Genomic DNA, 13,484 nt, shown 5'->3' with positions numbered 1-13,484 from the left:
TTAGTCCTATTATAATCATACTGATACAATGGGTTGCTATTTGCTGTTACTCCCCAAGTCTCGTGGATGCTTGTAAATTGTTGACGCATATTCTAAAGGTGGACATAAAAAGAGGTTGCTTGAACAAGACTAGATTGGACTAAATATGAATAACGTAGAATGATTATAATAATACGCCCTTTCAATAGTTTCTTTGGGAAGGTTAGTATAGGATCGCATAGTTACCTAGGTACCTGTTAAACGAAGTTAAGTCGACTTTCTTACTACGCAAGATCTGTGTGAAGCATTATACGCACTGTACAAAGTACATATTAATAATTATGTACTTAAGTACTTAAGTATAGCAGATAAGCCCCTCCATCAACCCCTCCAGATCCGATAAGAAAAAAAAAAGGTCATCATTGCGACGAAGTCAACTTATAACGACACCAAAGTATTCGGTTTTTTTAACGACACATAATTGCAATATGGCCCCTTACGATAGTGATTCGTCAGCCGGCGAAGAGGATGACTTCACAGAGACCAACGTGCTCCTCGGATATGCGTCAAAAGACTCTGGCGATGATACTATAAGTCGATTAGGTGGCCGTCCGGTATGCGATACCCAATTTTTATATTTCCTTCCTGGTTTTCCATTTCTTATTGCCTCGCGACTAACTTCGGCAATTATGATATATATAGGAATGGTTGGATCCAAACAACGCGCCATCAGCTGCTCTCGCAAGATGCAAGATATGCAAGGATCTTATGGTCCTACTCCTACAGCTAGACGGTGGGCTACCGGATCGCTTCCCCGGTCACGAGCGCCGACTATATGTCTTCTCTTGCCGGCGGAAGACGTGTCGTCGCAAAGAGGGTAGTATCCGCGCTCTACGAAGCGTGCGCATAGCTCCTGGAAGCGCGGCCGCAGCCGTCGCAACCGCGACGAAGGAGGAGAAGAAGGCAGAGCCTAAAGAAGAAAAGCCGAAACCGCAACCACCGTCCAATCTAGGAGAGACACTCTTTGGCGCCCAGACACTCGGCTCCCCATTCGGCTCCACCAACCCATTTTCCACATCTACAACTTCCTCGTCCGGTAGTAACCCATTCGCCACCGGTCGAAACCCCTTCAGCACTCCCTCATCGCCTCCACCTGCTACAGAGACAAGCCCCGAGCCGAAACCAGAATCCCCCGCACCATCTATCAACACACCCACAGAAGACAACACCAAATCCCTACCCCGGACCTTCGCCCAAACCCTGAACCTAAACAACGACCAACAACCACCCCCCTCCCCCCAATCCCCCTCAGAGCCCTGGCCCACCGAAGCCGACCAACCAGCCCCTTACCCAATCGCCTACCTCTCCGAAGCCGAGTACGAAACCCTCGACCCGACCCCCACCGCCGTCCCCCAAAACACGCGCCTGGTAGACGACGTCGACGACAACGGAAGCAACGCCAAAGGCAGCAGCGGCAAGGAAGACCGCGAAGTCTTCGAGTCCTCTATGGACGCGGCCTTCCAGCGCTTCGCAGACCGGCTAGCGCAGAACCCGGAACAAGCGATCCGGTACGAGTTCGGCGGGCAGCCGCTGCTGTACTCCAAGACGGATGCCGTGGGGAAGCTGTTTGCCGCCGTGCCTGGTACGGGGGGTGTGACGACGGCGGCGGCGGCGAAGGGGATGCCGCGGTGTGGGAACTGTGGCGCCGCGCGGACTTTCGAGGTGCAGATGACGCCGCATGCGATTACGGAGTTGGAGGCCGATGAGTTGTCTCTCGAGGGCATGGATTGGGGTACTGTTATTGTTGGGGTGTGCGAGAAAGACTGTCAGGCTCGCGGTGTGGCTGAAGGCGAGGTTGGGTATCTCGAGGAATGGGCTGGTGTGCAGTGGGAGGAATTGACTGCTACGGGTCCTAAACGATAATAAGGGAGTTTCTAGGTGTTGTGTGTCTCTGTAGTAAGTACGGTACGAGGAAAAGAGAAAGGGAAAACAAGTATCTATAGGAGAGAACTCTTGAGAAGAGTAATTGAGACTGAAGAGATTAAGCGTATCTCTTCCTGCTATTTCTTGCTTCTATTATGCTAGAGCCCTTAACTCGCCCGGCTGCATTATTTAAAGGATTGCGAGAGTCTGAATATCGAAGTAGAAAGCTCTGAAAGTAGAAGGGGAGAGATTGACGAGACTACGTAATGATAGGGATAGATGCATTATGTTCATTCAGATCGTGATTTTGATTCATTTCTGATATCTCATGGCCGCCTATCTAACGACGGCGGAGCAAACAGCACATCAAATCCGGAAATTACCGAACTCGCCATCCGTAACGCCAAAGACGTATTATCGTCTTTCCCAATGCTGTTTTAGTCTCGCTACCGATCCACCACCGTTACCGCCAAAGTCGTGACCCTGGACAAGTTTTCCCAGGTAAGATTTTATACGTTTTCTTCCCAGGCCCGTCTGATGACTCTCGAGAACATGTCTACGTTGACGTCCTCGCGGACTTCGCTCTTCTTGGCCTCGTTCTCGGGGTTGCGGGGGATCTTGACGAGGGCACCTTCGACTTTCCAGCCGGCGGTCTCGGTGACGAACTTAGTAGCAGCCTGGCCCTCGAGGCCGAGCCACTGCTCAAGCACAGATAGCTCTATCTCGCGGTAGGCGTGGCTGATGAGAGTGGCAATGCGGCCGCGGATCAACTCCTCGAAGCCATCGATATCGGTAGTCAGATCGGCATACAGATCGTCCGAATCTAGCGTCGCCCAGAACCGCGCATACTGCGCACCCTGCAGCTGCAGGTTCAGCTCCCGCAGCTTGGAGATGGCCTCAGGTAGCTCGGCACGCTGGTTAGGCGCCACGAGGTTGGGAGAGATCAGGTGCAGCGCCAGGGAGAACTGCGGTGATGGGAACAGAGTAAGGGACTTGACTAAGATGTTTGTGATGACCTCATCCTTAACGCGGTCGGGGTTGAGTTGGTATCTAGAATTTGTATTTAGGGTTAGCTCCCTTGGCAATATTACCGTGATGGATGGAGACGTATGTGAGTAGCGGGAGGAGAAGTCGACTTGGAGGTCAGATAGAGCTAATAGAGAGACATCACAACGGCAGACGTTTATTAAACGTCGCTGCCCGTCAGGTAATAGGAAACGTGGATAATTTGATCATCGTTCCAACCAAAGAAGACAGTAACACCATTTTAAAATTTAAATATTCAAGAAAACACTCACAGCTTCAGTAAGGTCCGGTTCGCATTGGAATCGGTATATCTGTTTTCGCACTGGTGGCGCAGGTATTCCTCTAGGTTGCCTACGGCTTCGGGGTTATATCGCTCTAAGCCGTTGATGATGTTGGTGACGTCCTCGGGACGCTCTTGGGGGTCTTCGGAATCCATCTTGGTAGGTGGTCGCGAGGAAGTCGAAGCGAGTCCTTTCACGATGGTCGAGGTTCAGGAAAAAAGTCGATTTGGTGGGGCTGTGATCAAGTTGCCGAAGTTTTGGAATTGTCAAACTGCGTGTGCGCGCTAGCACCCAAACGGATAAGCGTATGTACTTATCGTTGATATCCGATACGCTCACAAATATGCACTTACGGAGTATAATGATGGCACATTACCTACCTGGTAGGAGGTATATAAGGTATCGAGCCCGGGAAATCGAAAGCTTCAAGATTAAACTCTAACCTAGTGATTTATCTTAAGATTGTTATTTACTTAAGCTTTCAACTTAACAAACGATGATTCAAATTTCCGGTCAAATACGAAGAAAGAATTAATCAAAAACGTCTATTTTCAATAACCATATTTATCATCTAATACGGTTGGTATCTCTACGCCTCCCATGTCGCCTCTAACTAGTCCCTACCAACTCCTCATCTAACATAGTGTCCCAACGATGATGCTTTACGAAATAACCCCACTTATTCAACAACTAAGAGACTGTGGCCAGTCATATCCTCAGGCACCGGTAGACCCATAGCCGTCAAGATAGTCGGGGCAACATCTCCAAGAACACCATCGGTCTTCTTCAATGACCAGCCCTTGGGCGCGTTGTCCATGATGAAGGGAACCTTGTTGGTCGTGTGAGAGGTCTTGGGCTTGCCATCAGGGAATTTCATCTCTTCAGCATTGCCGTGGTCGGAAGTGATAAAGAGGATATAACCCTCTTTCTTGCAGGCATCGCGGATCAGGCCAATGGCCTTGTCGGTAGCTTCGCAGCCAATGATTGCTGCTTCGTACACGCCTGTGTGACCCACCATATCCGGGGGAGCAAAGTTGTTCATGACAAACGGGAACTCTTGCTCCGCAAGTCGCTTGCAGACCTGCTTTGCAACGCCGTCGGCACTCATCTCAGGAGCCTTGTCATATGTCGGGACGGACTTGTTGGATGGCACCAAGTCCTGAGATTCGTCTCGGGTCTCTAGAGCGAAGACCTTCTCGACACCACCGTTGAAGAAGAATGTTACGTGGGCATACTTCTCCGTCTCAGCAATGTGGACTTGCTTGACGCCTTGTTTGCCAAGCCACTCGGCCAATACGTTGTCCATACGTTGAGGCTTAAAGGCAACTTCAAAGGGGTAGTCGACCTTGTATTGTGTCATAGTGACGAGGTTGATCTTAGGGTAAGGGAAATCGGGCAAGGGCGACCTGTCAACTCCTCCGAGCAGCTGAGTGATCTGTCGGACACGGTCTGATCGGTAGTTGAAGAAGAAAACCTCGTCATCATCCTTGATCCGTGCTTCTTGGCCGCCGACGACGATGGGTTTAAGGAACTCATCGTTCTCGCCCTTCTCATACCGTTCCTTAACGGTCTTGACCGGATCGGAGCTCTCTTCTCCTTCTCCCAGAATCATACCCTTCAGAGCAATCTCAACTCTCTCCCATCGCTTATCACGATCCATAGCGTAGTATCGACCGACAACGGTAGCTATCTCTCCAATGCCAATTTCCTTGGCCGTGTCGATGAGCTCCTGCATATAGCCAGCTCCCGACTTGGGGTCGGTATCACGGCCGTCGCCGAAGAAGTGGATATAGACCTTAGGGACTCCAGCGGCTTTGGCGGCTCTGAGGAGAGCGTACAGGTGGGTTTGTTTAGCGTGCTAAATAGTCAAGTCAGCAACAAGATGTGCCAGATTTCACAGCGACTTGACGTACCACTCCACCGTGGGAGACCAGACCACATAGGTGAAGCCTTCCCGTACCATTCTTAGCTCTCTCAAGAACATTCTTGATGACATCGTTGTTGGAAAGCTCGCCCTTCTTGATGGTCTGGTCGATTCGGACGACATCTTGCCATACCACCCTTCCAGCTCCAATGTTCAAGTGGCCGACTTCCGAGTTACCCATGAGGCCCTCAGGAAGTCCGACGGCGAGGGAGGAAGCTTCTAATTCGGTAAAACCAGTTGCGCTCTTGGACAGATCGTCCATGACGGGGGTCTTGGCAGCAGCAATAGCATCGCCATTTTTGGGCGAGTCGGCGGAGGGGATACCCCAGCCATCAATCACGACTGTAAGTTCGCAAGGCGTAGAAGATTAGCCAGCCAATCTCGAGATATATGAGGAAGTAGCAAGCAGAAGTAAAGTAATCGGGCTTTCTAGGCCCAGTTCGAGTGATATGAGGAGGAGGAGCAAGGGAAACAGAAAAAATAGAGGGATAGGACGTACTCAGACACGCCTTTTGCTTAGTCGCAGCCATTCTTGCTTTTCAAGTTATCTTTCTTCTTAACTAACGATAGTATAAAACAAACTTAGGGTAGAGGTCTAGTAGAGGTCTAAGGAAGAAGAAAGAGAAAGGGGAATGTTGAGTGATTTTCTACGGAGGTAATGGCTTGGACTTGAAGTGTTGAGAGCTGTTTCGTATGATGGTGGGCTGCTATGGGCTAGGGATGGCTTATAGTGGGGGTTGGTTCTCTTTGCTTCGTTCAAATACATATCCGTCTATCGATAACACTATCTTGGCCATTATTACCCTCAGGTGATTATATTATGAGCTCTATATTATTACACCTCACGTTACGTATGTATAAATGCTATTATTCATTAATATCTTAATATCAGGTACCTAATCCAAATACATTCGAAGATGAATTTTATTGAATAAAATGCAGAAAATAAGTGAGCAGAGAGAAATGAGCTTAGACTATCAAACTGAAACCATACGTTTTATTAATCTTGAAGATCAGTAGGTTATCACCTGGAGGTGGCCGGATAACCCCACCATGCCGAAACTACCTAATGTGCAGAGGTGAATTTGAACTTGACGTCAATGAGCAAACCCCACATATCGGATGGATCAGCTCAGATCTCCGATCCGTTGGAACGCGGTCCGCCTTGTACATAATACAACACCAATAGTCAAATCATCGTTGACGAAACAATTGACAATCACGTCTAACTCTATTAATAGGGTTTAAGGCTGATTTCAGCTGCCCCTTCGCCATCAAGGTTCACTTTTACGTAAACTAAGTCCTCTCAATTCTGAATGTCTTTGTCCTTAGCCAAACCCCCAAACTTCATATTCAACTTTACATTTTTCGATCAAGACATCACGTCACATTCACACCCACATTCGCATTTACAATGGCATCGACAACAGCACCGCCCAAGACCCAAGTCCTCGCCATGCCCGACGGCCTAAACCCCGACACCCTCGACACCCTAACCGAGCTCGCCGTACTCCTCAACCGCCTGCGCACCCCCTCCAGCACCGCAACAGGCAACACGCCCGCGCCCACGCCCTCCCAACAACCCCCTCCCCCTCCATCATCATCCCACCGCCATCCGCACTCGCAGAACCAGCAGTCCCAGGCGCAGACCAACAACGGCGCCACGACCACCACCAACACGGGCGAGCTGGCCCTCAAGGAGATCCCGCCTGCCGCCGACGTCCTCAAGCACCGGTTCCAGCGCGCGCGCGTGCTGATCCGCGGTCTGCCCGATATGAACCGTACTATACCCAACCAGGAGGCCGAGATCGCGGCGCTGGAGGCGAGGCTCGCGCGCCAGCGGGATATGCTGGATAAGCTGCGCGAGATGGGCGCGCAGTTGGCGGCGCAGCAAGACGATAGGATGATTACGGATTGAGTGAGCGAGTGGTGGTAATGGGGCAGGCGGGAAAGCTAAAACGGGAAAGTGGCTAACTACGGGTTGGTTGGTTGGTTGGTTGGTTAGTTTATCGTTAGATATGCGCGATGCAAAAGCTACTGTATACTCGCATTGGCGTGGAGTTTCGGCGTTCAGGCTATTTCACGATGCGGTACGGTACGGTACGATACCACGAGGAAGCGTTAGGAAGACCAGGTGTGGGAATACGGGGAGGGTTAATAATTCATAGGAATCGTATATATTACAATGTTGCACAGGATAAGACCGCAATAAAAACTGACACCATACGCTAAACCTGATGCTTATACGTCGAAACTCGGACAAGGAGACAGTTTCAAAAGAGGTATGCTCGGAAGGAATTAGGATGGTCATGAGCTAAGGACACCAACTTTGCGCAGTATATCGACCGTACTGAGGCTAAGACTTCCACCCACAGAATCCTTCCATACTTCCTCCGGGATGCGCTTCTCTTCAGACAAGACGGCCCAGTTCGGGGATGGTTCGGTCTTCAGCCACTTGAAGTCGTCAACCTGGTCCCACTGGTTCTCACCCTTGATCTCCAGCTTAGTGGCCTATTGCAAGATTATCAGCGCAACTTCTTTGTATGAATAGCTCGGAAGAACTTACATAGAGCTCCGGTAGAGGTGCGAATCGCATCCCCGAGCAGTCTTCGATAATAGGATGGCTTGAGCAATGGAGGTATAGATCAACATTCTCACACTCGTGAATACGGACCTGTCGCGCAGCTACTACAACTATGCTATTTCTCAGCCCAGTAATGTGAACTGGTCCCGCAACATGGCCAGCGACAATCAAGCTCTCCTTGATATTATTTAATGCCAAACCGGCAAATGGCGTTCTTGCACTCGTCGGTGTCGTCATATCCACGACGCATCGTTCGAGATTCGTCAGACTCCCCGAAGACGTCGCCCTGGATGCCGTTGAGGGCAACATAATATGCAGTCCGGAATGGTCGTAGATAGAAATACTCTTGGCGTTGGAGAAACTCGGCTTCCTCACACCTGATTGCTGTTCAAGTTCTTCGTTGTAATTCTTTGCTATTTCGGCAGCGGTGCCTGCGGCCTCACGTTTTGCTGCGTCCAAGACCGGCGAGTGCCTAGATCCCACATTGCTGAAGGAAGTACGTTGGCGGGGATCGGCTGGACGTTCTGTTCCCGGTGCTGCTTTGGAGGATTTTGATTTGAATTGAAATCTTGACTTCGGGGCAAACTTGGCCGTCGTCTCGTTTAGTTTGTCTGTGAGGGCTTTCATAGCCTACCCAGACGTAAGAATAAGGGATCAATGTTTATCGGGGGGGTTAGTAGTTCGTACCTGAGCATATGTCCGTTGGTCGTAGGCTGGGATATAATCGCCAGCGTCCATAACCTCGCTAGACAGGCGGGATATTCCAGCTAGGACCGTGTCGATGCAGTCCTGTCTCTCGCCGCCGACAGGGGCTAAAGTCTTAAGGTCATCGATTTGGCTTTGTATAGCTTCGATGAGTTAGTTTGAAGGGCGGTTGGATAACTAAAGAGCAATGAAGACAATCTCACCAGTTATTTCAGCTTGAAAATACCGAAAGAACTTCTCTTTCGAGTCGGGTGTCATGGGTTCCGCCATTGCCCCCGGATAAGAGTTGAGAGCTGGGCTTGGTCTAAAAGGAATAAAAACTTGAGTTTCCATAGTTATTGGATAAGATACAATTTGCGAAAAGAATATTCTCAATGGATTATGTTTAGGTTGTTTTTCAAAATAGTACCTTTGTATTTACTCAGCTGTATTTACTTGCTGCCTAAGCTACAATGTCTACCTGCGGCAAGCTCTTTTGAAGTCGACGGACACGGAGAAGCTCAGAATGAGACCGTAGTGGCATATATATCCCTAGTCTCGGGAGAATGCAATGCGATGTGATGTAATGGGCTCCAACGTAAGCGATCGGGACAAGATAAGACAATATGGGGAATCACGATGCCGTGCTGCAAGATGTCGTCGATGGAGACGGGATGCTTTGGATTGTTTGAATGGTTAGAATTAAAAGCATCCGAAAAAGCATCTGTTGGAGAGAAACGGCGTCGATCGATTGGTTAAACAGAACCTTGTTTGGCGGGGTATCGCATGACACTAAATTATTCACCAATCATACATCGGTACGAATACTAGTCATTCCGCCGTGCTACCCCATTAGCCCGTCAGGGAAGTCCCCTAATTCGATCTGACGTAGCCCTGTACCGATGCGGTTCCTTGTGCGTCTATGTAAGTCATGTTCTCCACGATCATCAGGTCTCCTGTTCTCTCCTCCGACTTTAAAAGTTAAAATTTATTACCAGCCAATCCACCATACATGTTGGGCATTTCCCATTCGTCCAACGCAATATTAGTAAATATCTGCTCAGTTCCACTTCGGCTTCATACGGCCTGAATATCTCATGACATCGGAAGAGAACAGAACTTCGGTGGAATAGGAATTTTTCACATGCGGTGACATATGATGTATCCCATGATTCGGACGGATGTTATGCACAGCGATACCAATCATTAGGTGAAGATACTAGAAATCAGCCGCCTAGGCTAAGAATAAGGGAAGTACTATGTTAAGCTATAGCAACATCTACACGTCCAATTCCCCAATACTATTTTGGCAACCTCACATCTCACAGCAGGTCAATCCTCTATCTTCCACAGTTGCGAGTCGTGCACACGGTGACTTCGTGGATGTACCTGAGCTTGCCGCCCTCAACCCGGATAAAGTTGGTGCTGGGCGTACCATCAGGTTTTCCCGCATCGATGAACGGGAAGTCGTTGAAGATGTCAAGACCGCCCACTTCTTCGTCGATGACGTATCGCCGGTTCCCGACCTTGAATGGCTCCGGGAACTGCGGCATCACGCACGTGTTGGCTGTTGGTTGCGAGCCCCCCGTGTAAGCGCCACCCTCGAGGCGAGCGCACGGCGTGCCGTACGGCACTGTGACGGTACCGTCGCCCCAGCTGTCGAGGTACGCATCGCCGGCAGCCTGGATGACCTCGCGGGTATCGCGCTTGTCCTCCGGGATCGTGTCCCACTTCTCCTGTTTGGTCCAGTACAATTGTCCCGTCGCGTTAAACGCCCAGTCGCCTTGGTCCGCGACAACCGACTGTACGGCCGTGATCTTGTCGTCGGTAAAGAGCAGGCGCGTGTGGATGACGTACGGGTTCTTGTTGGTAGCCGCAGACAGCTCGGTGAACGTGGCGCACTGGGTCGTGTCGTGTAGGCTGCGGTTGAAGTCGATAGTAATGGCTTGGCTTAGAATGCCCTTCTTGATATCTCCAGGACTGTCGTTCTCCAAGTAGCTGACGTTGCTAGCCAGACCAAGCAGATTCGGGTCTCCGGCGGCTTGCGCTTCGACATACGCCGCTGTGGCCTCCCGAAGCAATTCTCGGCTGCATGCTGCTGAGGCCCGCGAGGCGAGACCTGCGCCTAGTAAAAGTAGCGAATAGATCATTGTTCCTGTCCTATCTCAAGAGTCAAAGATATTCCAAATATCTAATTGCTTCCCCAAGCTGGTGATGAGCATTGTCGCGCTGAGATTGTCACTGCATTTTGTAGGAGGCGAAGCCGGGAAAGGAGGGGCTCCTGAATTTTGCCTCAGCCCGCCTCATTTTGGCTTATATACCCGGCTTAAAACATCATGGCACTTGCAGAAGATAAGGATGAACTGCTACCTGCACCACTTGGGGGCTGGAACACGATACTCCGGTACAAGTTACCTTGCATTAAATCGAGCAGTTACTATTTTTGGGTGCTGTTGTCTCCAAATGATGCTGCTAATTAATGAATAATAGAATTGCCGTCTACACTTATTTATATGAAGGTGGAGATTGTCGACCGTAAGATGTCCTTACAGATCTTACTCCTCCGGGGTCTATCTTTGTACTAGATCTCGGCAGTTTAGCCGTTATCTTAAGACTGCCGGACTCCGAACCGGCCAGAACGCGGCAGTCTACAACCTTCGGCAGTGACAATATAGTAGAGTATAGTACCTAACCCTATAGTAATAGTGGCAAGACAAGTGCTCGACTAATGATACGGCGCGCATCGACGGATTCAAGTGTAGAAATTAGTGATATAGATTGTATTGATGGGATTAATAATTGGTATCAAGGAACGCTTATGCTAGGTAGAATTCAGATATGGTCCTCTTAACAATCAATCACAATCCTTCCCTTACCACGGCTCACACAGGTCAACATACTGCTCTCCTTCTGCTCATCTTCAAGGGCCACACCTTGGTGAACTACCTCCCCTTTGCAAACATCTACCATGCAGGTCCCACAATTCCCTACGAGACATGAGGATTCTATCTCGAAACCGGCTTCGTTGAGGATGTCCAATAATGATTTCTCTTGAGGGACCTGAAGGACCTCCCCGGTATTTTTAATCTCGGCTTCAAAAGGGTCGCCTGTGCCAGTTCCAGCACCGCCAAACTCCTCGAAATGAGTCTGGGATCGGGGATACCCTAACTTCGTCGTCGCGTCACGGCAAGCGGTAAGTAACGACGGCGGGCCGCAGCAGTAAACTAAAGTCTTGCAATTATCCCTGCAATCATCGAGTGCTGGAATAAGCGCAGCTACGTCTAACCGTCTGCCCTCGCTCTTTGCGTAAATAGTGGTTTTGCTGGCTGGTAGATGATCAAGGTATGCGGCCTCCTTTTCGCTACGGACAGCGTAGTGAATCTCGAAGTCGGCGGATTTCTTCTCCAGGGCCCTGATCTCGCCAATGAAGGCGGTGACACCGATACCACCCAAAATAAAGATGTGCCTTGTTGGTGTATCGACTTGGTCGCTACTTATTATAGGAATCGCCGCATTGTGTCCCTTGGCTACCTCCAGAATATCGCCAATCTTAAATTTATCGTGTAGATATAGCGACCCACCTCTTGACTCGTCATCTTTCGCGATTCCCAGCTCAAATGATCTCATATCACCCGACACGACCGAGTAAGCTCTGGTGAACTTGGAATCGGGGCCGAACCTGAGACGCACATGCGGAAAGCGCCCGAAATTCAAGTCTTCCGCGTCCGCGTTGGATTCCTCGGATTCGAAGATGAATTTTTGTACTCTTGGAGTAAGCCTGGTTTTCTCAACCAACTTATATAAGTGCCATGGCACAGCAAAGTTACCCAGGAGGCGTTGGTTCATGTTCTCGACCCCTTTAGAAAGTCTGTTCCGGGTCAAGTTGAGAAATTCCAGGCTAAGTCCCTCCAGTTTGCTAATCTCCTCTATCGCTTCCATATTACTAGAGTCCGTATAAAGAACATAGTGTATTCTCAAGAGAGACCATCGCGGGTTGATACGTTCAATCAATTCGATCGTGTCGCCTTCTTGGATATCACCTCCTTGGAGAACTCGATAGTACCATCCGGTAAATCCAGTAGTCTGAATGAGTCTCGACATCTTCTTGTACTCAAATCGGTGGTTAAGCTTATAGCAGGGTTGCCTTAGCATAGTAACCTGAACTATGGCGTCGGGCCCTAATCGGAATTTGTCCCCGAGGCATATATTGGCTTCCGATAAGTGCGCGGAAGACAGATTCTCGCCGAACGCGCCAACTTTGAACTTGTGAGCACGTTCCGGTAAGATATTCTTCCATTCTTCATAGTGGCGGGGATCATATTGATGAATGGCGTTATCCGGACTGTTATGGTTGGCATACTGGCGCTCATCACCCTCGAAGCCGCCTGCTGTGAGCCGGATCTTGCCTCGCCGGGGTTGCTTGTTGATCGCCGACGATAAACCCTTGACGCCTCCGAAAGGCCGGATCTTCCCCGTCCGCAAACTCGCAATGAAATCCTTCGGTGGGAGCGGAGCTAAATCAAGATCTGATCCGGAGAGATGGGAACCCATGATTAGATATCGCAATGTGAATTACCCTATTTAAATCTCGAGATGCAACAAGTATCCAGGTATCAGGGTACGAAATAATTGGGACCTTTGAGGAAACTAGAGAGTTAGTAATCTATATGTCCGACTCGTAACGGATGCTAGCTCTTACGCGATCTCAGTTATACCCAGGCTAATGGAGTCGGCAATTCTGAAAAGCGCGATCTTGATAGGGTCTAGATTTTATAGCTTATCAAATGCCTCTGTGGGCTTTGACGTGACTGGCCAGCTATATCACTATTATCTCGACGACATATAGGGGGTAGCTAGTAATGAACTCATCATCACCAAAAAAAATATATATTTATCAAAAATTCTAGGTTATCGAAACAAAAGCGTTAAGAAAATGTTGATGAGTAAGGGAATGCGGTTTTGACAGCTGTAATAGTGTTAGGTATCTGACGTACCTATGTACTTACTCCCAAGTCTAATACACATGCAGGCATGGTCACGTTATATCTATAAACCGCCCTTTTATGCTACTATGTAGATAAAT

The 13,484-nt window shown here is 49.4% G+C and overlaps 7 protein-coding genes across 7 annotated transcripts; 2 read left to right on the top strand and 5 right to left on the bottom strand.

Annotated features, from left to right (window-relative positions):
• The first annotated feature begins 366 nt into the window (after window positions 1-366).
• Window positions 367-2,273, top strand: F5Y00DRAFT_65962 (programmed cell death protein 2). Its single transcript, XM_048013977.1, has 2 exons — window positions 367-593; window positions 682-2,273. The coding sequence occupies exons 1-2, from the start codon at window positions 468-470 to the stop codon at window positions 1,900-1,902; spliced, it is 1,347 nt and encodes a 448-aa protein (XP_047865307.1). The 5' UTR covers window positions 367-467; the 3' UTR covers window positions 1,903-2,273.
• Window positions 2,274-2,377: 104 nt separating this feature from the next.
• Window positions 2,378-3,580, bottom strand: F5Y00DRAFT_65953 (eukaryotic translation initiation factor 3 subunit K). Its single transcript, XM_048013976.1, has 3 exons — window positions 3,549-3,580; window positions 3,201-3,493; window positions 2,378-2,952 (listed from the first exon to the last, which is right to left on the bottom strand). Exons 2-3 carry the CDS (start codon window positions 3,362-3,364, stop codon window positions 2,412-2,414), a joined length of 705 nt encoding a protein of 234 aa, XP_047865306.1. The 5' UTR covers window positions 3,365-3,493; window positions 3,549-3,580; the 3' UTR covers window positions 2,378-2,411.
• Window positions 3,581-3,650: 70 nt separating this feature from the next.
• F5Y00DRAFT_235571 (BPG-independent) lies at window positions 3,651-6,044 on the bottom strand. The gene is made up of 3 exons (XM_048007581.1): window positions 5,633-6,044; window positions 5,123-5,475; window positions 3,651-5,067 (listed from the first exon to the last, which is right to left on the bottom strand). The coding sequence occupies exons 1-3, from the start codon at window positions 5,661-5,663 to the stop codon at window positions 3,889-3,891; spliced, it is 1,563 nt and encodes a 520-aa protein (XP_047865305.1). The 5' UTR covers window positions 5,664-6,044; the 3' UTR covers window positions 3,651-3,888.
• A 48-nt stretch (window positions 6,045-6,092) lies between these two features.
• On the top strand, window positions 6,093-7,316 carry F5Y00DRAFT_65931 (RNA polymerase II transcription mediator complex subunit 9-domain-containing protein). The gene has a single exon (XM_048013975.1). The coding sequence runs from the start codon at window positions 6,548-6,550 to the stop codon at window positions 7,049-7,051; it is 504 nt and encodes a 167-aa protein (XP_047865304.1). The 5' UTR covers window positions 6,093-6,547; the 3' UTR covers window positions 7,052-7,316.
• On the bottom strand, window positions 7,133-8,755 carry F5Y00DRAFT_269361 (TBCC-domain-containing protein; the record flags this gene model as incomplete). The annotated part of the gene is made up of 4 exons (XM_048012426.1): window positions 7,133-7,644; window positions 7,700-8,347; window positions 8,405-8,565; window positions 8,626-8,755. The coding sequence occupies 4 exons, from the start codon at window positions 8,753-8,755 to the stop codon at window positions 7,441-7,443; spliced, it is 1,143 nt and encodes a 380-aa protein (XP_047865303.1). The 3' UTR covers window positions 7,133-7,440.
• A 601-nt stretch (window positions 8,756-9,356) lies between these two features.
• On the bottom strand, window positions 9,357-10,899 carry F5Y00DRAFT_65836 (uncharacterized protein). The gene has a single exon (XM_048013973.1). It carries the CDS (start codon window positions 10,549-10,551, stop codon window positions 9,742-9,744), a length of 810 nt encoding a protein of 269 aa, XP_047865302.1. The 5' UTR covers window positions 10,552-10,899; the 3' UTR covers window positions 9,357-9,741.
• A 1-nt stretch (window position 10,900) lies between these two features.
• On the bottom strand, window positions 10,901-13,335 carry F5Y00DRAFT_65840 (PK beta-barrel-protein domain-containing protein-like protein). Its single transcript, XM_048013974.1, has one exon. It carries the CDS (start codon window positions 12,950-12,952, stop codon window positions 11,249-11,251), a length of 1,704 nt encoding a protein of 567 aa, XP_047865301.1. The 5' UTR covers window positions 12,953-13,335; the 3' UTR covers window positions 10,901-11,248.
• Between the last annotated feature and the right edge of the window lie 149 nt (window positions 13,336-13,484).

The sequence above is a fragment of the Daldinia vernicosa genome (genome assembly GCF_022497035.1).
Source record: "Daldinia vernicosa strain CBS 139.73 unplaced genomic scaffold F5Y00scaffold_20, whole genome shotgun sequence".
In the NCBI taxonomy this organism is placed as follows: domain Eukaryota; kingdom Fungi; phylum Ascomycota; class Sordariomycetes; order Xylariales; family Hypoxylaceae; genus Daldinia; species Daldinia vernicosa.
The sequence above is the reverse complement of the archived record's forward strand: the minus strand, read 5'-3'. Positions and strand labels throughout refer to the sequence as shown.